General features: G+C 29.5%; 8 protein-coding genes and 2 non-coding genes across 15 annotated transcripts; 8 read left to right on the top strand and 2 right to left on the bottom strand.

The window, feature by feature from the left end:
• Positions 1-46: 46 nt before the first annotated feature.
• LOC124498314 (uncharacterized) lies at positions 47-2,891 on the top strand. 4 transcript variants are annotated; one of them, XM_075729171.1, is made up of 5 exons: positions 265-681; positions 1,014-1,056; positions 1,131-1,479; positions 1,564-2,082; positions 2,141-2,891. In XM_075729171.1, the coding sequence occupies exons 3-5, from the start codon at positions 1,135-1,137 to the stop codon at positions 2,393-2,395; spliced, it is 1,119 nt and encodes a 372-aa protein (XP_075585286.1). In that variant the 5' UTR covers positions 265-681; positions 1,014-1,056; positions 1,131-1,134; the 3' UTR covers positions 2,396-2,891. The 4 variants fall into 4 exon arrangements, with proteins under 4 accessions (XP_075585287.1, XP_046918011.1, XP_075585286.1 ...); XM_075729172.1 differs by lacking the exon at positions 1,014-1,056 and having other exon boundaries at positions 47-644; XM_047062055.2 differs by lacking the exon at positions 1,014-1,056 and having other exon boundaries at positions 114-681.
• A 1,843-nt stretch (positions 2,892-4,734) lies between these two features.
• Positions 4,735-7,040, top strand: LOC124498312 (uncharacterized). Its single transcript, XM_047062052.2, has one exon. The coding sequence runs from the start codon at positions 4,904-4,906 to the stop codon at positions 6,908-6,910; it is 2,007 nt and encodes a 668-aa protein (XP_046918008.2). The 5' UTR covers positions 4,735-4,903; the 3' UTR covers positions 6,911-7,040.
• A 68-nt stretch (positions 7,041-7,108) lies between these two features.
• On the top strand, positions 7,109-7,227 carry LOC124498620 (5S ribosomal RNA). Its single transcript, XR_006959502.1, has one exon. It is a non-coding gene; the product is annotated as a 5S ribosomal RNA (ribosomal RNA).
• A 186-nt stretch (positions 7,228-7,413) lies between these two features.
• Positions 7,414-10,029, top strand: LOC142597378 (nose resistant to fluoxetine protein 6-like). Of its 2 annotated transcripts, XM_075729169.1 has the most exons (7): positions 7,414-7,487; positions 7,572-8,220; positions 8,287-8,540; positions 8,604-8,697; positions 8,752-9,010; positions 9,067-9,263; positions 9,334-10,029. In XM_075729169.1, the coding sequence occupies exons 2-7, from the start codon at positions 7,649-7,651 to the stop codon at positions 9,986-9,988; spliced, it is 2,031 nt and encodes a 676-aa protein (XP_075585284.1). In that variant the 5' UTR covers positions 7,414-7,487; positions 7,572-7,648; the 3' UTR covers positions 9,989-10,029. The 2 variants fall into 2 exon arrangements, with proteins under 2 accessions (XP_075585284.1, XP_075585283.1); XM_075729168.1 differs by lacking the exon at positions 7,414-7,487 and having other exon boundaries at positions 7,511-8,220.
• Positions 10,030-10,101: 72 nt separating this feature from the next.
• On the bottom strand, positions 10,102-10,220 carry LOC124498621 (5S ribosomal RNA). The gene has a single exon (XR_006959503.1). It is a non-coding gene; the product is annotated as a 5S ribosomal RNA (ribosomal RNA).
• A 634-nt stretch (positions 10,221-10,854) lies between these two features.
• Positions 10,855-13,004, top strand: Calr (calreticulin). The gene is made up of 2 exons (XM_047062053.2): positions 10,855-11,299; positions 11,359-13,004. Exon 2 carries the CDS (start codon positions 11,360-11,362, stop codon positions 12,596-12,598), a length of 1,239 nt encoding a protein of 412 aa, XP_046918009.1. The 5' UTR covers positions 10,855-11,299; position 11,359; the 3' UTR covers positions 12,599-13,004.
• Positions 13,005-13,261: 257 nt separating this feature from the next.
• LOC124498315 (protein-S-isoprenylcysteine O-methyltransferase) lies at positions 13,262-15,586 on the top strand. Of its 2 annotated transcripts, XM_047062057.2 has the most exons (6): positions 13,262-13,418; positions 13,490-13,786; positions 13,863-13,916; positions 13,980-14,052; positions 14,655-15,139; positions 15,204-15,586. In XM_047062057.2, the coding sequence occupies exons 1-6, from the start codon at positions 13,416-13,418 to the stop codon at positions 15,372-15,374; spliced, it is 1,083 nt and encodes a 360-aa protein (XP_046918013.1). In that variant the 5' UTR covers positions 13,262-13,415; the 3' UTR covers positions 15,375-15,586. The 2 variants fall into 2 exon arrangements, with proteins under 2 accessions (XP_046918013.1, XP_046918012.1); XM_047062056.2 differs by lacking the exons at positions 13,262-13,418; positions 13,490-13,786; positions 13,863-13,916 and having other exon boundaries at positions 13,980-14,568; positions 14,636-15,139.
• On the bottom strand, positions 15,558-16,523 carry LOC124498318 (mitochondrial protein C2orf69-like). Its single transcript, XM_047062059.2, has one exon. The coding sequence runs from the start codon at positions 16,377-16,379 to the stop codon at positions 15,558-15,560; it is 822 nt and encodes a 273-aa protein (XP_046918015.2). The 5' UTR covers positions 16,380-16,523.
• Positions 16,441-17,801, top strand: LOC124498317 (deoxycytidine kinase 2). Its single transcript, XM_047062058.2, has 4 exons — positions 16,441-16,572; positions 16,715-17,181; positions 17,251-17,419; positions 17,483-17,801. The coding sequence occupies exons 1-4, from the start codon at positions 16,543-16,545 to the stop codon at positions 17,711-17,713; spliced, it is 897 nt and encodes a 298-aa protein (XP_046918014.2). The 5' UTR covers positions 16,441-16,542; the 3' UTR covers positions 17,714-17,801.
• A 21-nt stretch (positions 17,802-17,822) lies between these two features.
• por (Protein-serine O-palmitoleoyltransferase por) lies at positions 17,823-19,952 on the top strand. Its single transcript, XM_047062051.2, has 4 exons — positions 17,823-17,946; positions 18,023-19,117; positions 19,176-19,558; positions 19,618-19,952. The coding sequence occupies exons 1-4, from the start codon at positions 17,829-17,831 to the stop codon at positions 19,717-19,719; spliced, it is 1,698 nt and encodes a 565-aa protein (XP_046918007.2). The 5' UTR covers positions 17,823-17,828; the 3' UTR covers positions 19,720-19,952.
• The last annotated feature ends 8 nt before the right edge of the window (positions 19,953-19,960 follow it).

Genomic DNA, 19,960 nt, shown 5'->3' on the forward strand with positions numbered 1-19,960 from the left:
ATTATTTTTTTTTTTTTACTCAAAACAACAACGAAACGAATACATACTTTTTTCCCTCCCCTATTGTTGTTATATGTGAATCAGAAGAGAAGAAGAAATCAAAATTACCGACAACACAGACTGATGATGATGTTGGTGGTGTATACATATTTTTTTTCCCATTCCAACTGAAATAATAAAAAAAAAATACGACGACAACAACAACAACTCGTCGACTAAATAGATGCTTTTGTTTTAATATTAATCACAATCATCATCATCATCATCATCATCATCATCATTAATTGTCCAAGAAAACAAAAAAAAAATTGTTTCATTTCTTTTTTTCTATATGAAATGATTTGTCTGTGTGTTTGTGTGAATTTAATGTTTTTTTTTCCGATCATCACATTTGATGATGACTAAGTGAATCTATTTTTTCAGTGTTTAATCTTGGTTTAGTTTCTAACAAAACTAAAAAAAAAACTAAAAAATTTTTAATCATCATCATCATCAAATGTTTGTTTTATAATTTTTTTTTTCTTCAACATCTTGATCATCTCTCATTGGCATTTTTACTCCATTTTTTTTTCTCCTTTCAAACATATTTTTATCATCATCATCATCGAATAATTTTCATTCTTGTTTTTAAAATAATCCATCTGGTGAGATTTGTATACGAAAAGAAGAATAAAAAAAAACGTAAGCATCTTTTTTAAAATTTAATAAATTAAAATTTCAATTTCGATTGATTAATTGATTTTGTTTCCCCCCCCCCCAAAAAAAAAAAAAAAACAAAATTTTTGATTTTTGTTTTACAAAATGGGTTGAAATAGTCATTGATTATGTGATGATGATGATGATGATGATGAGAGTCATTTTCAATTGTGTGCTGTACCTGCAATCGTTTTTTGTTTTCGTTTTGATCATAATTGAAATCGATCTATTTATATAGATAGATTATTTATATAATATATTGTCTGCAAAATCAAAATATCTAATTATTGTTTTTTTTTCTCAATCCCCCATAATAGATATAGATAGATTAATCGTGGATTCGTATTAAAAACAATCACTGTATAATTGTGACTGTTTTCGATTAGCAAAGCTCATTCTACAAGTTTTAATTTCGTTTTATATTTATACATTAGAATCATGCAGAAAGAAGGTGGTAAAAAACAATTACTAATCATCGATCCAAAGAATGAAATTTCATTCAAAGGACCATATGATCGTGTTGTAACCGAATATTTTACATTGAAAAATCCAACCGAATCTATTATTGCATTTAAAGTGAAAACAACGGCACCTAAAAAATATTGTGTACGACCAAATAATGGTATTATTACACCGAATAGAGCGGTACAGGTGTCCGTCATGTTACAACCAGGTGATTTAACACAAGAAAAACATAAACATAAATTTATGATACAATCAGTGATCGTACCGAACAACAACAATAATAATGTTAATCAATTACAATACAATGTTGATGAATTGGTAAGTTTTTTGTTAATGAATTTGTTTCACAAGTTGTTTTCATTTTCATTTTTTTTTTTTTTTTTTGAAAAATATTTTCCATAGTTCAAAGCATCATCACCTGATGAGATAATGGATTCAAAATTTAAATGTGTATTTTTGGATTTAACAACACCATTAACGACGACTAATCCACAAATGGCTTTACAAGGTGGTAAAAATGTTGCAGCACAAAATTTCGATCATGATCATCTTTCCGATGGTGTTGGCAGTATCGGTGATGATTTAGTTAATGGTGGTAGTTCCGGCATTAACACAATGATGATGGGTCAAAGTGAATTTTCTTCATCGTCATTGGGTTCGGAAAATATTGATAATAATAATCACAATAGTAATTTCGATACGAACAGTTCTATTGGATCATCTACAAATGGTCATCATTTTGATGATCATATATCAGCCATTCGCAATAATAATAAAAAAAATGAAACAGTAACATCATCTACAACTATCGGTGGTTCAATGGGCAACAAACAACATTGCAACATGAATGAATATATGACAACATCGAATTTATCACCATTCGATATTCAATCGATACCGTCAACAACAAATAGTAGCCAGGTTTGTCATCTGCAAAATTTTTCCTGTTTTCAAATCATTTTTTTTTTTTTTTTGGTAGGATGTTGAATCAAAATTAAAATCAGCCGAAGAAGAGATTCGTTTGTTAAAAGATAAATTACAACAAGTACAACAATATGCCAGTAAATTTTCCAGCCAATCATCATCATCAACAACAACAAAGAATGGCGATAATTCAACAAGCAACAAATTAAGTGAATCATTATTCGATAATAATCAATTGTTGATTAAAATATCGGTCATTGTTGTAGTCGTTTCGTTTATTGTTGGAACCATTTTTGGCAAAATGTTTTGAAATCAACGCGCATCAAAAATTTTTAATATTAATAAACAAAAAAAAAATTAAGAAGAAAACAACAATGAACCAACGAAGATAGATGACAACTCGGCTTAATAAACAAACCAATATACATCCATTCAATGTTGGATGGATATATAGAAAGAAAAAGTACAAGTAATAATAATAACAATTTTATTATTGACCTAAACACCCACCCACACACACACACACACGCATACACAAACCCTATACAGATAACAGAAAAAAATGATAAAATTAACATAAGTAAAACACCAAACAGACACAGACGGACACAAATAGCCAATTTGTTTTGTGTTTCATTTTCATTTTCAATATCTACCAATTTATGATGTAATTTTGATTATCAAGTAAACAAACCCAAAATACACACACACACACAGAGAGAAATCCCTCAATTGATGATGATAAAAAAAACTCGAATATTTGTGTGATTGATAAAATAAAAATGACATAAATTATATAAAAAAAATAAGATGGAAACTTGTTGATTACCGTGTTTGTTTGTTGATGATATGAATGACCAGCTTGATTGTCCATTACATACAACAATGTCCCATGCTTTCAATAATGTTCAATCAAACGAAAACGATTCGATTTAATCGGGTTTTTTTTGGTTCTATTGATACACAATACACACAATACACACACACAGATTTCTCCTTCTGTGTTTTGATGATGAAACAGGAAAAAAATTTCATTCATTTTTTTTTCTCTCCAATTGAATAACGATAATTTTGAATTTTTTTTTTTGTTCGTCTGAAAATTAATTATAATCAATTTAATTAATCTGTTGTTCATGAAGTTTTCTGTTTGGAAAATTATTATTAAATTAAAATTCATTGAATATTTATCGAGCAATTTTGCATTTCTATTTTTTTTTGTTTGTTCTTTCGATTGTAATATGCATCACCAAATATGAATGTTCATTCGATTTTAATGATGATGATGATGATGATGATTTTGTTGTTGTTATTATTGGCTGATATTGATTATCATCGATTAGCTATGGCGGCTACTTCCACTATCGAGGATATTTGGTTAAAATATGATGTATGTAGATTATTTAAACCATCCAGTTATATTAAAACATTAACACCGATTCAATATGCAATATTGGATGAAGAAAATGAATTAATTCAATTGAAATTAATGAAAATTGGTGGCGTTTTCATACAATTATCATTACATGATACAATAGTACGTGATGGACCACCATTTAATCTAAATTTACGTTATGCAAAAGTAATTGATAATAATAAATTGGTAAAATTTAAATATGATGATCCTGAAGAATTTTTATCGATTAAATGGCCAACTAGTGATAATGTTCAAATTTCTAGCGAAAAAATTGTCCAATCAAATGGGACATCGTATATGAGACCATTTTGGAATGTTAAATTTCATTTACCGAAGAATGATACGACAGATGCTGATGATTATGATGATGATGATGATGATGATGATGATGAAAATGTATTCGTTCTATGTGAATGGCAATGGGATCCATATTATTGGATGCTTAATTATTTGGACACAAATTGTACGAAAGTTCAATTTGATTTACCAATTTTATTGGCAATCGATTATCGATCATATTTTTATTTATTTTTCCACGAGCATGTAATCATCATTCCTAAACGTATTCTGTTACCATTCGATCATAATCATGGTAAACATTTGGTTCGTTTTACTCGAAAATCAAACAACAGATTTTTCATCTGTCCAGATATATCAACTGGGATGGCAATAACACGATTTCATGATCGTCATCCATACATTTATCCAATATATATCATTGTAATCATCATGACCATTTTTATTTTCACAAAATCATATAATTTTATAAAAATTCAATTAGCAAAAGCAAAAAAAGGATTAGATCATGTAGCTGATTTACTTGATGATGGTGGTTATGATGATCAGCAATGGGATGAATCGGATGGCCAAGAACAACCAGAAGATCCATTATTAGCATCATTATCGGCCAAACAATTGGCAATGTTTCATGATCGAAATGAAGATAAATTACCACGTGCCATTCCAATCATACAGGAACGGCCAAAATTTAAATTAATTTTAACACCAAAACCACCAATGGATAGTAGTGAAAAATGAACAAAACAAAACAAAACAGAAAATTTTTTTAAATTTAAATTTTGAGTCAATAATAAAAAAAAAAAAAATTTTTTTTCTCTCAATAAAACTATGACCATGTGAACAATTTTGTATATGTGACTCATCAATGAAAAATCAATCAATAATTATTAACAGACAAACAGAAGAAACAAAAAAAAAAAAAAAAATTCACATGTTTGGTTTTACATATCTGATCAGAAATTTTTTTTAGTTTGAACATAAACAAACAATGAATAAATCTTCATTATCTTCATTGTATGGTGGTGTGGTGGTGGTGGTGGTGGTTGTCATACACCAATCAGTTGGGATACCGATTGGGATTGTAGTTCAACATCATCATATGGAATGGAACAACATCAACAACAAAATCATTGGAATTCAATCGAAATGATTTGGTTTCATCGAAATTTTTCAAAACAAACAACATATGAATCATTTGTAATGAAATATTCACAAAAATTTCGTCTTGAATGTACAGAAATAACGGCAAATTTACGTGATAAACGACGATTATTTTTGGAATCATTAACTAACCAATCGTTGGATATTGATGAATCAATGGAATTATTATGTGGATATGTCAATCTTTTTTATGGATTTATATGGTGTTTAGATGAATCTATGGAAGAAATTCCATATCATTCTACATCGAAATTATCCACAGAATTTCAATTTAATTGGTCTGATTCGATTCATATTCCAAATGATGATCATCAACAACATTATCGTTCGGAAAAAGATTCAATGTTTGAATTGATTTCCATTATTTATCATTATGCATTGAATTTATTGATACAAACAACAACGATGAAACAAAATAATGATAATAATAACAAACAATTTATGGATCAATTTGATAATTTGGATCAAAAACGTTTACGTTTAGCATCATTACTATTTCGAATTATTGGCGATCAATTTCTTTCATTATCATCACCGTTGACTATTTTAACCGAACATCAGACCGATCTGGATTCGAATATATTACGTACATATCAATATCAATGCATAGCAGAAGAACGTGAAATTGAATTATTCAAATGGATTCGTTCACAAATTAATGGACCAGTATGGAAATGGCCAAAAATTGTGGAAATATCCGGTGAAGCTGAAACGGCATTTCATACTGCTTATTCATATTTACGAATGGAATATCGGACAACACCAGAATTGATACCATTATGGCGTTGTTATCTTCAAGCAAAACGTAATCTTTATCGTACAATACGTCTAATACATTTAGATATAATCAATAAAAACAATTTGAATAATCAACATATTCATTATTGGTTTGATGAAACGAAACGATTATTTGAATCATATAATCAATTGACATCCGTTACACGTGGTTATCAATATCGTCATTTAGATCGTATGGAAATATTTGATTGGATTGAACAAATATTACCGGTGAAACAGTCAAATGATTCATGGCATAATAATAATAACCGTAATTATGATGATGATAATGAATATGAGCCAATAATAATACGATTGGATGTTTTACAACCAAAAATCAAAGTGGATAAAATCGTCGCCAAACTATTTCGACGTGATGAATTATGGACACGAAAAGTATATGATGCTTTTGGTACAATGGACAATGAAAATAGTGGCCATAATCGTCGTTTGAATATTATTGAACAAATGTTAAATTGGCGAAAACCGAATAATTCATTACGGATACGATCACAACCATTACCATTGGTAATTTCTAAAAATAAATTTGATAATTTCATCATTAAAAAATCATTGAAAAGTAAATCGGCAGAAGAATCAACCAAAGCAACGAATAATAAATCTAAAAATAATGGACAGAATTCCAACGAATGTTCATCGAATTTTGTCATCAATGATCGTCATGATTATTCGAAACCATCACAACGTTTCATTCGAACATATAGACCAATAATATCATGGCCATTGGAAAATGAAAGCTACACAGCATCAAGTAATAATAGTTCAGGTTATGAATCAACATCATCAAATTTTGATCTAAGTGGTAGATCATCATCATCATCATCATTTTATAATGATGATAATCTTCGTACATTGATCGATACAAGAAAACAATCATTATTATTACGAAAAACAAGAAACAGTCAACTAATCGATCTATCGATAGTGATGAACAATAATAATAATATGAATTCAAATTCGAATGATTTCCATCGAAACAATGATTGTCCACTTTTAACGAATCGTTTATTTCCAATTTCAATTGATGGTGAAAATGTTGTTGCTGATGATGATGAATTACAAAAGAATTATAGTATTAATTCATCATCAACAATGATCCGGATGAAACCATCGATACAACCAAAACCTAAACAAAAATCAAGAATAATCTAATAGTGTTTTTTGTTTGTATTTTTTTTTGTTTTTGTTTCGAATGTGTGAATGTCTATTTTGTCAAATGTCAAAATTTTATTTTTTTTTCATTGAAATTATATTGAATAAAAATCATCACTATTCTTTCAGCTTACGACCATCAAACATTGTTACAAGCTTATGTGGTGCAAAATTTCGAAAATCACCCCTACACTTTCAGCTTACGACCATATCACGTAGAAAATACTGGTTCTCGTCTGATCACCAAAGTCAAACTACGTCGAGCCGAGTTAGTACTTGGGAGGGGAACCACTTGGGAACACTCGGTGTCGTAAGCTTTTTCATTTTTTTCAAAATTTCAATCCGTTACCATCAAAAATCGTATCATTGATCCAATTAATGATAAATAAAGGTCAAGGTAACATGTGTGACAACTTTTTTTTCTTGTTCGTAAGAAAGTTGTCATACAAGCAACAAATTTAAGAGAATAATGATCCATTGGGCAAAAAAAAAACTTTACTTTCATTCTAAACTTGAATCTCAATTTAAAAAAAAATGTCGACCACGAGAAAATGGATCAATAAGGCCCATCAAAAAGGTAAAATCAGCTTTGCCCCCGACGCTTATTTAGTTTTGTGTAATCTTTTGTGTAATTATTCATTATGAGTGCATTTTCTTTCAGTTTGATCATCTCATTATCGATTGTTTCATATGTCAATTCATCATCATTTCTATGGCAACCATTATTGAATATTCCGGATGAAATTATTTCGAAAATTTTTTCTACCAAATTATCTTCGAATCGACGATAATCGTATTGGAAAACAATGTCATCATGATTTGCTTATGGCCATGAATTCAATGATTCATGATCGTCAAACTTGGGCATTTAAATTGTTCAATTCATGGGCATCAACAATACCGCATGGTTTTCTACTTGGCACATTAACCGATTATGGTGATTATGATCAATGTATGGCAATTGATCATCATGAAATATGGCCACAATATTGTCTTGTTGATATGCAAATGCCACTGCCAAAACCAATGCCTAATGGTCATAATTTATATCATCAAACAGATGGTCTTTTACCACAGAAACTATCCAATGACACCATATATGAATATCTAAACAATGTTTCTTCATATTTTTATTATTCATTCATACGTAAAGGAATTTGTCTTCCCAAAACATGTACTATTCAAGACATCCAAATAATTGTTCAAAAAGGTTTTGGTCAAGAATTTGGTCTTGAATTGAATAAAATTTCTTGTACACAGAAACGACAAACATCATCATGGTCACCAAATACAATACAGATAATTGCTATGTAAGTTGAATTTTTATAATGAAAAAAAAATTTCGATCTAATTTGAAACGAAAAAAAAAATTTCAGTCTAGTTATTGCAAATATCGTTATCATTACAATTGTGGCTGCCATTTATGATTGGATTCGAGTGGAAAAAACCGATTCATTAATGGAAAACATTTTACTTTCATTTTCACCCATAACCAATGTGAAGAAATTATTCACAATTTCCAATGGTCAAGAAGAAGATGATCTTGCCTGTATTCATGGTATTCGATTTCTAGCCATCTGTATGGTTATTGTTGGCCATACACTTGCATTGAATAATTCAAATTCATTCCGTAAGAAATTTATTTTCCAAATGTTATTGTTGATTTTTTAAAAACATATCGTTCCAACATTAGGACAGATTTTCATACGTAAAAAATTTATGACCACATTATGGTTACATCCATTTATCAAAGGATTCTATTCGGTTGATACGTTTTTCTATTTAAGGTATGAAATTTTCATTTTATCATTACCATAAATAAATTTGTAAATTTTATACAGCGGATTTCTATTGTCATATATGACAATGAAATTGACCAATGGTGATTATCGACGATTTTCGACAGCCGCCTATCTATTATTTCGTTATGTTCGACTCACACCACAATTAGCAATCTATCTATTAATCATTACGCTATTACCACCATTGTTTGATGGACCAATTTGGCAAGGATTAATTCAACGAATAGGTGGACAATGTCGACGAACATGGTGGCAACATTTACTTTATGTACAGAATATTTATGATCCAAATAATCTTGTAAGATTAAAATGTTTTTTTTTCATGGAATTCATTCTAATCATTATTGTCATTAGTGTGGCATACACATCTGGTATTTGGCTGCCGATATGCAATTACATTGGTTTGCATTGTTACCAACGATTGTAATGTTGAAAAATCGACGTATTGGATTGATTTTAATCAAATTTTTAATCATCATATCCATATGTTATGTTTCGATGCAAATCTATCTACATGATCTACCACCTGGTTATGTTCCAACTACTGAAAAGTAAATGATCTCGTTATCAATATATCGTGATATATTAATAATTTTGGTTTTACTCAAAAAAAAAACACAGTGATTTCATCAATGAAGATGGAAGTCTACGGCAATTTCTTTGGCTTAATTTTCAACCATGGGCACATTCTAATGTCTATTTGATTGGATATCTATTTGGATTCTATGTTGTCCGTAATGACCGTAACTATCCCAGATGGATGGATCGTAGATACATTTGTTGGCCAATTATAATCGGTGGTTATCTATTCTGTATTTATAGCCTTACACCATGGCTTTATGGCCAACCATTCAATCCGATTTGGTCGGCAATACTTTGGCCATTAAATCGTACCTTTTGGGCATTGATTTTAACGGCCATACTATTCATCTGTATCAATAGTGGACGTAAATCAATTCTTAAGCAATTGCTAAGTTGGCCAGCTATTCGACCATTATCAAGAATTACATATTCAGTGTATTTAACACATTTTCTAGTTATCTATATTGATCATGGATCACGACGAAATCTTATTGAAATGTCATTGATTGCATGGACATATCATTGTGTTTCAATTCTAACCATTTCCTATATTGTTGGTTTTATATTCACCATATTGTTTGAAACGCCCATTATCAATATGATGAATATAGCTAAACGAAAATTACTTCCCACCGATTTGAAATCGCCCATTGTAAATGATTTCAAATTAATCAATGTTGAGCCAAAAATTTAATTTATTCACATTCGACAAACAATTATCATTAAAAAGTTAATTTAACCATGAAAAAAAAGTAATTTTTTTGTTCAAAATAGCAAAAAGATGTCTAAAAATGAAAAAAATGAAAAAGCTTACGACACCGAGTGTTCCCAAGTGGTTCCCCTCCCAAGTACTAACTCGGCTCGACGTAGTTTGACTTTGGTGATCAGACGAGAACCAGTTTTTTCTACGTGATATGGTCGTAAGCTGGAAGGATATGATGATTCTCAATTCCTAAAGGGGAAATTTTAATTTTAACCTGATTTAAATTTTCAAAATAAATATAAACCCACTTATGACATCTAGTGGACAAAATTTTCTAAAAAAAAAACAATGCAACTAAGTTTGCTCTAATTTTCAAGATTAGATTTTGCCATTTTTTTCAACCCATTTGCTTCAGTATTACGACCATATCACGTTGAGAACATCGGAAATATTTTTTTTTGATTAGCGATTACAGATTAATTTTTTTTTTGTTTCGCTACATCAAAAAATTTTGAAAACATTGGAAATAATTACTTCCATGATTCGATTCGAATTAAATTAATCGGAAAAAATGCATTTTTTTTCGCAATTTAAAATTATCATCATCATCGGTTGTGTATATACACATTCCACGTTTGTTAATTTTTGTTTGTCAATCATCATCATTTTTTTTTTGACAATTCATTTTTTGTTTTATAAATGACTGGCGCCCCCACCTTTATGAATGATGATGTATACACGCACAAACAACACGTAAACATTCGAATACAAGTCAAGTGTGTGTGTGTTTTTTTTTTAAATCTGAATTGCCACATGTCGTTCTCGGATTGGTTGATTCATTTCAACCAATCAGAGACAGACATGTGTCCAACCACTAGCAGTAGTGGTTGTTGTCGTAGCAAACAAATGTGAATGAACGCGATAGTGATTTTTTTTTTTTTTTTTTGTTAAATACCGGCCTTATTCATTTGACCATCATCATCATCGTATATATTCGATTAATGTGAGAATTTTAGAGAAAAAAATTTTTCATTTTTTCTTAAAACGTTTTATATATTAAACTTAAAATTACTTTATTCGATTCTTTCCATACGTACGACAACATTTTTTATGTTGTAAGATCTCGTTTTATTTTTTTGATCAAAACAGTAAAAAAAATTCGTTTTGGTTTTTTCTTATTTCTTCTCATTGATCTCGGTTTATTTCATTTCATCAAAAAGTCATTTTTTTTTCTTTTTCATTCATCGAACTTATCCATTGTGTGTGTGTGTGTGTGTGACTGGTTTCAATTACAATTTTAAGGTTTGCTTTTCATTCTAATCCATTGTGAAACTAATCATTTTGTTTTGTTGATTATTTAGAATGAAAATTTTTGTTATACTTGCGTTACTGGGTTTTAGTCAAACTATTCTGGCTAAAATCTATTTCCGTGAAGATTTTGCCGAATCTGATTGGTCAAAACGATGGATACAATCCAAACATCCGAATAAAGAATTTGGTGAATTTAAATGGACGTCTGGTAAATTTTATGGTGATGTCGATAAAGATAAAGGTATTCAAACGTCTGAAGATGCCCGTTTCTATGCCCTTTCATCGAAATTTGAAGATGAAGCCTTTTCAAATGAAGGCAAAGATTTGGTGATTCAATATTCAGTCAAACATGAACAAAATATTGATTGTGGTGGTGGCTATATCAAACTATTCGATTGTGGTCTTGATCAGACTGATTTACATGGTGAATCACCTTATCGAATTATGTTTGGCCCAGATATCTGTGGACCAGGAACGAAAAAAGTTCATGTGATATTCAATTATGATGGTAAAAATCATTTGATCAACAAAGAAATTCGATGCAAAGATGATGTACATACACATTTGTATCGATTGGTTGTCAAACCTGATAACACCTATAAAGTATTGATCGATGGTGAAGTTGTAGAAAAAGGTGAATTAGAATCTGATTGGAATTTCTTGCCACCAAAAACAATTAAAGATCCTGATGCCAAAAAACCAGAAGATTGGGATGATCGTCCAAAAATTGATGATCCAGAAGACAAAAAACCCGAAGATTGGGATAAGCCAGAATTCATTCCAGATCCTGAGGCAACTAAACCAGAAGATTGGGATGATGAAATGGATGGTGAATGGGAACCACCACAGATCAATAACCCAGAATACAAAGGTGAATGGAAACCGAAACAAATTGATAATCCAAGCTATAAAGGACCATGGGTTCATCCCGAAATTCCAAACCCCGAATACAAAGCTGATCCACAATTGTATTTGCAGAAAGAAATTTGTGCCGCTGGTTTTGATTTATGGCAAGTTAAATCTGGCACCATTTTCGATAATGTCCTTATTACTGATTCTGAAGCCGAAGCTGATGAAGTTGCCGAAGATCTTTTGAAAACAAGAATGTCAGCCGAAAAGAAAATGAAAGAAGAACAAGATGCTGAAGAGGAAAAGAAACGAAAAGAAGAGGATGAAGCTAAAAAAGCTGAAGAAGTTGATAAAGAATTGGATAAAGATGAAGATAATGATCTTGACGATGATGATGATGGTGATAAAGATAAAGCCGATGAAAAGCATGATGAATTGTAAAAAAAAAATTTCAACAACAAACGCACTGTTTGAGCGGTATTTACATCCTTTTTTTTCATTTTGTTGTTTCACACGCTCAGATCTAAATTTTTTTTCTCTCCAGTCATTCGTATTATCTGCAAATACACTTTCTCATAACTCTTCCGCTATAAATTTTATAATATAAAATATATTCGAGTCATTTTTTTTCTGAAAAACAATATATATTCTAATTTATATACGCTGAATATTTTGAATGGTGGGTGGTTGTTTTTTTTTACTGTGAAAACGATTTGGTGTGCTAAAATAATATTTCCGGTATTTGTACAAAAAAAAACTACAAAAGAATTGTCTGATTTTTTCAATTTTTTTTCATTTGTTTATTGTATGAAATGAATAAAATTTTTTTTTGTTTTTTTTTCGAAAATTCTTTGGAACTTTTTTCTGATTTTTTTTTTGTCAACTTTTATTCTAATGACACGTCAACAACGTTTCATCCTCTTGCAACACATATTTCTATGCTTCTACTTGAAAATCAAATTTTGGTTAATTAGGGTAAATTTCAACTGTTATTCACGGTCGTTGTTTCAGCGTGATACATATGTTTATGAACAGTCCTTTTGCAAAATGCTGGATAAAGATTTTAAAAATGAGAAATCAAGGTACGTACAGTAACATTGTTGATGAACGGATGACATGTGTTTCTTTTCGTTTCCTCTTTGCTTTGCCTCGTTTCGTGTTTGTTTCGGTTCTTTTATTTTCATAAGAATATCAAGCGATTATTTTTTTTGGAATTGTTTCTTTTGTTTAGAATTTTTTCCTTTGTAAATAATATAAAATGGTAAGCCAATTATTAGCACGATTTTTCTGAAATTTTTTAACTAAATATTTTTTTCTTTGAAATAATTCTAGCCAACCAAATATCAAGTTGAAATTGGCCGCGTGGCATTGATCAATTTTGGTCCAGATGCCGGTAAATTGGTCGCAATCGTTGATATTATCGATCAGAATCGTGCTCTAATCGATGGAACATCATCCGGTATTCCACGACAGGCTATTCAATTTAAACGATTACGTTTGACTAAATTTCGTTTGCGTATTCCATACGGTACCAATTCACGAAACATTCAAAAGATCTGGAAAGAAAATGAAATTGACAAAAAATTCGGTGAAACGAAATTGGCATTGCGTTTAAAACAACAACAATTGGTTTGTATTCAATTTCATTTGATGAATTTAAATAAAAAATCTCATCGATTTTTTTTTTGTTTGTTTTCAATTACAGAAATCGAACATGACTGATTTCGATCGATTCAAGTTGTACAAAACTAAACAACGTGTAAGCATAAACTAAATTGTGTTGATTTTTCAATTCATTTTTTTGTCATTTGATTTTTTTTAGTACAACCGAATCGTCAACAAAAAATTAGCATTGTTGAAATTCAAATCGAAAAAGACGGAAAAAGCTGGTGGTGGTAAAACAAAAGGAAAGAAATGAATATGAATGAATGAAGCTGAAAAAATACTTTTTTAATTTTTTTTTCTTGTTCAAAAACATAATAAATTTCTTTTGAAAATCAATCCAATTTTTAATTGATCTGAATCTTGAAAAAAAAATTCCGAAAACGAAAAAAAAAAGAAATGGGAACGTTTTATATTAAAAGCTCTATATGTGTCCAAACTTGCAGCTGAAATTCGATTGTCATTTTTTTTGAATTTATATTTCATTGTTGATTGTTATTCAAAATTCAAGTTTGATGGAATCAAACATCGATAATGATAATGATTATAGTGAGAAAAAATTGGCTGCATCCATTGCGGCCAAATCATTTTTCGGTCCAATTTTTTTATCATTATTTTTTTCAATAATTTTGTTTGGTAATGAATTATATTTTCAATGGCAATATTTTCTCCCGTTACTTGTGGCCATTATTTTTCTTACATTCATACTACTTTATAGTCAATTTTATTCAAATCGATTCTATGTAGTGGTCAGTATCATATGAAGGTAATATATGATAATAATTGTAATCAACTTTTTTTTTACATTTAAAACAGGTGATTCTCATAACATTAGGATTAAGTTTCGTATTTTCATTCGGTCTTCATCTATCCGTTGCTCATTTACAAGATAATCCATCATCACCAATGTGGCATACACTTGGTCTTTATTTAATGATATTAAGTTTATTTCATTATGGTGAATTTCAAGCAACAGCAATGATAAACATCAATGACATAACTGTACAGACATTTTTACTTAATCATAGTGTGGAATATCATCTTGCTTTATACATTTCATTGGCTGAATTCTGTATTGAATCAATGTTTTTCACTGATTGGAAATTTATCTTTCATCCATACATCACATATACTGGTTTGTTTATCTGTATAGCTGGTGATGGTCTACGAAAATTAGCCATGTTTACGGCTGGCCATAATTTCACTCATGTAATACAAGTCGATTATTTTTCTGATCATCAATTGATTACAACAGGAATCTATTCAATATTTCGTCATCCATCATATGTCGGTTGGTTTTATTGGTCGCTTGGAACACAGGTTAGTTTGAATTTTTTGTTCATTTAATTGGATAATTCTAATTATTTGAATCATCATCAAATAGATATTATTACAAAATCCCATCAGCTTCATTGGATATGCAATTGTATCGTGGCGTTTTTTCAAACAACGAATTCAATTCGAAGAAATTACGTTAATCAATTTTTTTGGGCCAAAATATCTTATTTATAAGAAAGAAGTGCCCACTGGTCTGCCATGGATCGATGGTTATTGATCAACTCTCTCTCTTTCATTCTCACTTGTCAAGTAACATTTATGAAATGATGACCATGAAGAGCTTTGTTTGTTTGTTTGTTTGTTATTATTTGCTTTGCAAAACATGTATCACGCCAAAATAATAATAATGACTTATTGCCAAATCGTGTTAATTTATAAAAAAAATTAGTTATTATTTTGTTCACAATAAATTTTCAAATAGATAATCTAAAAGTTTAAAATGTAAATTAATTGGTGATAAATGTGCAAAATCATTTTGAGCAAGATAGGTTTTTTCAACATTTACATTGGTCATTGTGAGAAGAATTTTATGAAATTTTTCAAATTCTTGTCGAATATTCTGTGGTTTGTTCAGCTGAAAATCAGTTACACCGATATGAAATTTTTGGCATCCATGTTTGACTAGTGAATCAATGAATTTCGATTGAATAATCCAAAAATCTTTGGATCCATTATGGCCACCATCCAATAGATATAGATCGGTTAATTTAAATTTTGATTGTGGTGAAACCTGATGCATAGATCGAGCCAATTGATTGATTACAATTTGACCTTTACTGAAAGCAATTAAACAAGCTTCAATACTACTGTCTATGGTTATGTTGATTTGTTTGCTTGCATTAGTCAACAATCGATAAAAATGATCAAAACAAGATTGATCATTGTCATCATATAATGGTGATCCATATGGTTTTGTGGTTTGCAAAAAATTATCATACAATGAAAATGAATTAATCATTTTTGATGGTTGAACAATGAATATGTCATGTTCGTTGAATCGATTCGATAGTTTTTTTGCAACATTTTCCAATGAATATGACAAAAATTCATGATTATTTTGTTTGATCATTTCATCATGAAAATTTTGTATATCACCACCAAAATAACATACGATTGGCCATACAAATCTGTCGGTTCTTTTCATACAACATGGAACATAAATAAGATTATTGAAACGGCCAGAAATACCTTCAACATTCATCAAATATCGTAATGAAGACATTGTTTGATTTTGAATTCGAAGAATTTGAAAAAGAAAAAAAAATCAAATCACGTTCTATGTGAATGATTTATTGCACGTGAAATTCTAATTTTGAGTTTTGTGAAACATTTTCGAATTGTCAAAATAAAATTTTACGAAAATCATATTCTTATCGATCATCATTATGAATAAAAATCTTGGCAAATTTTATCGGGTAAGTAATTTTTGTTTTTTTTCATCCGATTTTCTGTGTATCTGTATCTGTGTGTGTTTGTGTTTGTGTTTGTTTATATGCTTCGATCATTATCTATCTTTGTCTATCATTTTGATTGATATAAATTCAAATACGGCGCTAGATTTGTCTTGAAGGAAATATTGGTTGTGGTAAATCATCATTATTATGTCGTCTAATTGATCGATTCGGTAATCATCACGGGAATACTAATAATAATGATGTTAGTGATCATCATCATAATTTACTCAAAGAAATGGATCAAATATCAATCGATTTTGATGATTCAAACATATCGATGATGATTACACCCGAACCAATCAAATTATGGACAAATATTCCATTCTCATCTGCTGATGGAAAAATTCAGAAACATGATAATCTTTTACAGAAAATGTATGATGATCCAAAACGATGGGCATTTACATTCGAACATTATTGTCAATTAACAAGATTTATTCAAATGTCCAATATTTACAATGAATTTGAAGAAAATAGAAAAACATTGGAAAAAGAAAAAGTCTGGATACATTTAATGGAACGTTCAATCTATTCGAATCGTTTTGGATTTGTCGAAAATTTTGCTCAATCGTATGTATGATCTGAATTTATTTTATTTTTTTCATTCTAAATTAATTTTTTTTTTCGCCCACTTGTCAGTGATAAATTATCACCTGTTGAATATCGAATACTTGATCAATATTTTGACCATTTGCGAAAAAAACCACAAACAATGGTCGATTTGTTTGTTTACATTCGTACCGATCCAGAAGTTGTACGTGAACGAATACGAAAAAGATCTCGCCGTGAAGAGGATCCAATTTCGATTGTAAGTTTTTTTTTAATTTTGGAAAAATCAATTCAAAATAATTTTTAATTATTATCAATGTAGGAATATCTTACAGAAATACACAAACTACACGATAAAATGTTTGTTGAAAAACCGGATGACATTTGGAATCGAATCCATTGTAAAACGATAAAAGATCAAGCTGTCATCTGTTTGGATGGCAATCAACCTTTTGATATTGTTTATGAAAATTTTCTCGACAACATACGAAAATGGCTTAAACCACGAATGACGATGATGATTAAGGATTTAAAACAAAAACAGTGCCATTGAGATTTATCCAATCATTTCTTTTTTACATCTTATGTTTATGAATTTCATTTTCATTAATAATAATAATAATAAATCACATTATTTTTAGAATCGAAAATAAATTTATTCAAAATATATGGATATTATGGCCGCTAACGATATGGATATTATGGCCGCTAACGATTTTATCTATGATGACTTACACAATGATGAAGATTCATCGTATGAACATGAAGATTTTCTTGATTCATATGGTAAGTTTTTTTTGTCAATTTTTCTTTTGATTTATAAACAAACAAATCCAAATAAAAAGAATTTCCTCATTTACAGGTGATGATTCTGATTATTATGATCATATGACGATGATGGGATCGAATTCCGAACATACAATGAATGAATTATTTTTCCATTGTATTGAACCAACATTACGTGATGTTTGGTGGCAATTTTTATTGCCAATTTTGGCAACTAATTTTATAGCCATCATATTGTTTACATTATTAATCATTGTAGTAATGAGATCCACCAGAATGAAACAATTTCATTTCATCATATCGGAATCGATTCTGATCATTAGTGGTTACTCATTATTGTTACATCATTATTCATCAAATAACTTTGATCAATTATTATTTCTTACTTCTGTGATCATCATATCAAGTATTATCGTATCAGTATTGCTTGCATTCGATATTCATAATGGATTACATTTTATATGGCCTTTACATCTTTTATTCATTGGATTTAATGAAATTTTAATATTTTTTTATGATTCATCTGATTGGATAAAATTACGACCAAATCTGATGCTATTGCTAATGAAATCAATTTCATATTTTCATGAAATCAGAATTTCCATGGAGAAAAAAGACATCAAAAACAGTGGTAGTTTTATACGAAATTTTAAATTCATCATTCTACAATATAGTGCCTATGTTTTACATCCTTGTGCCATCATTTTGGGTATTTGGCATCCACATAATGATCATTCAAAATTATTCATAACAAATCATAATAATAATGATGAAACAAGAACGAAAAATTTCAAACAAAATATTCTCCAATCATTTGGCTCATTATTTTTTTCATTACTATTTTTAATCTGTTCTACGTGTCTTATTGATTATTTTTTTGGCCACATTCTTTTCGAATATCTTGATTCATTTATTCGAATATTCTTTGCGGATGATCCACAACAAACATCTACATTTTGGTTTTTTATCATGAAAATTCTTCGATCCTATTCTATTGCGATACAATTTCATTATTCACATTATTTCATTTGTTTTCTTGGTCAATCTATGTTCCATTTATGGGGATTTGACGATCTACAAGTGACGAAACCATTATCGATTGAATGGCCACGATCATTGGTGGATGTAGTTGTTGCATGGAATATTCCAATGCATCAATGGCTAAAAAGATGTAAGTTTTTTTTTGATGAATTTACTACTGATAATTTCTAACCGTTTTTTTCTCGTAGACGTTTTTCAAGTTATGAAAAATAATCTTAAAAATATTTATCTGACCATTTTGGCAACTTATTTCATAAGCTCTTATTTACATGGTTTCAATTTTCAAATTTGGACCGTACTATTAACATTAGGTTTGATTACACAAGCCGAATTTAAACTACGAAAATCATTGGCACATTTTTGGTCTGCATGTGTTGAATCAAGAAAATGTCAATATGATTATTATGTTTACGATGATGATGACGATGATGACAATTATTCATTGGTTTGTCGTCATGGACATCGAAAAACTAAAAACATTTGGATCGTACGAATCATAAATCTATTCTTTACATTGTTAGCTTTATTTCATCTTGCTTTTCTTGGCGCTACATTCGATGGTCAACCAGATGTAAGTTGAACATTGGTTATTTCATTTATTTATTGATTTTTTTTTTTGTTACACCACAGTCATCAAATGTAGAAAACGTTTGGACCGTATGGAAAGATTTACATTTCTATCCATTCATTACAATGATCATAATGTTTGTCCTGTATAAAATGATTTCATGATGATAAAAAAAAAATTTAAATTCTCCAAAATTTTCATCACCTGTCGATAGATGGCGTGTGGAAGAAATTCTTCAAAAAAAGAACGAATCTATCGATAGTAATGTTCTATGAATCACAATTCTTTCATATATATTCTTCATCAAGCCTTTTTGTTCAATTGAATTTTTTTTTTTTTTTGATAAATTATCAATAAAGATGATAATTTTACAATAAAAACAATGATGTTATAATAATTTATAGA

The sequence above is a fragment of the Dermatophagoides farinae genome, chromosome 3 (assembly GCF_024713945.1).
Source record: "Dermatophagoides farinae isolate YC_2012a chromosome 3, ASM2471394v1, whole genome shotgun sequence".
NCBI classification, from domain to species: Eukaryota; Metazoa; Arthropoda; class Arachnida; order Sarcoptiformes; family Pyroglyphidae; genus Dermatophagoides; species Dermatophagoides farinae.

Excerpts from the sequence above, each read along its gene's own strand:
- LOC124498314 (XM_075729172.1), top strand. The coding sequence starts at position 1,135 with ATGCAGAAAGAAGGTGGTAAAAAACAATTACTAATCATCGATCCAAAG. Across the intron at positions 1,480-1,563 it reads AATACAATGTTGATGAATTG|TTCAAAGCATCATCACCTGA; the intron begins GTAAGTTTTTTG and ends TATTTTCCATAG. Across the intron at positions 2,083-2,140 it reads CAACAACAAATAGTAGCCAG|GATGTTGAATCAAAATTAAA; the intron begins GTTTGTCATCTG and ends TTTTTTTGGTAG.
- LOC124498312 (XM_047062052.2), top strand. The coding sequence starts at position 4,904 with ATGGAACAACATCAACAACAAAATCATTGGAATTCAATCGAAATGATT.
- LOC124498315 (XM_047062057.2), top strand. Across the intron at positions 13,787-13,862 it reads GTTTAAAACAACAACAATTG|AAATCGAACATGACTGATTT; the intron begins GTTTGTATTCAA and ends TTTCAATTACAG. Across the intron at positions 13,917-13,979 it reads TGTACAAAACTAAACAACGT|TACAACCGAATCGTCAACAA; the intron begins GTAAGCATAAAC and ends GATTTTTTTTAG.
- por (XM_047062051.2), top strand. The coding sequence starts at position 17,829 with ATGGATATTATGGCCGCTAACGATATGGATATTATGGCCGCTAACGAT. Across the intron at positions 17,947-18,022 it reads AGATTTTCTTGATTCATATG|GTGATGATTCTGATTATTAT; the intron begins GTAAGTTTTTTT and ends CCTCATTTACAG. Across the intron at positions 19,559-19,617 it reads CATTCGATGGTCAACCAGAT|TCATCAAATGTAGAAAACGT; the intron begins GTAAGTTGAACA and ends GTTACACCACAG.
- LOC124498318 (XM_047062059.2), bottom strand. The coding sequence starts at position 16,379 with ATGTCTTCATTACGATATTTGATGAATGTTGAAGGTATTTCTGGCCGT.
- LOC124498317 (XM_047062058.2), top strand. The coding sequence starts at position 16,543 with ATGAATAAAAATCTTGGCAAATTTTATCGG. Across the intron at positions 17,182-17,250 it reads GTCGAAAATTTTGCTCAATC|TGATAAATTATCACCTGTTG; the intron begins GTATGTATGATC and ends CCCACTTGTCAG. Across the intron at positions 17,420-17,482 it reads AAGAGGATCCAATTTCGATT|GAATATCTTACAGAAATACA; the intron begins GTAAGTTTTTTT and ends TTATCAATGTAG.
- LOC142597378 (XM_075729169.1), top strand. The coding sequence starts at position 7,649 with ATGAAATTATTTCGAAAATTTTTTCTACCAAATTATCTTCGAATCGAC. Across the intron at positions 8,541-8,603 it reads GAATAATTCAAATTCATTCC|GACAGATTTTCATACGTAAA; the intron begins GTAAGAAATTTA and ends TTCCAACATTAG. Across the intron at positions 9,264-9,333 it reads TATGTTCCAACTACTGAAAA|TGATTTCATCAATGAAGATG; the intron begins GTAAATGATCTC and ends AAAAAAACACAG.
- Calr (XM_047062053.2), top strand. The coding sequence starts at position 11,360 with ATGAAAATTTTTGTTATACTTGCGTTACTGGGTTTTAGTCAAACTATT.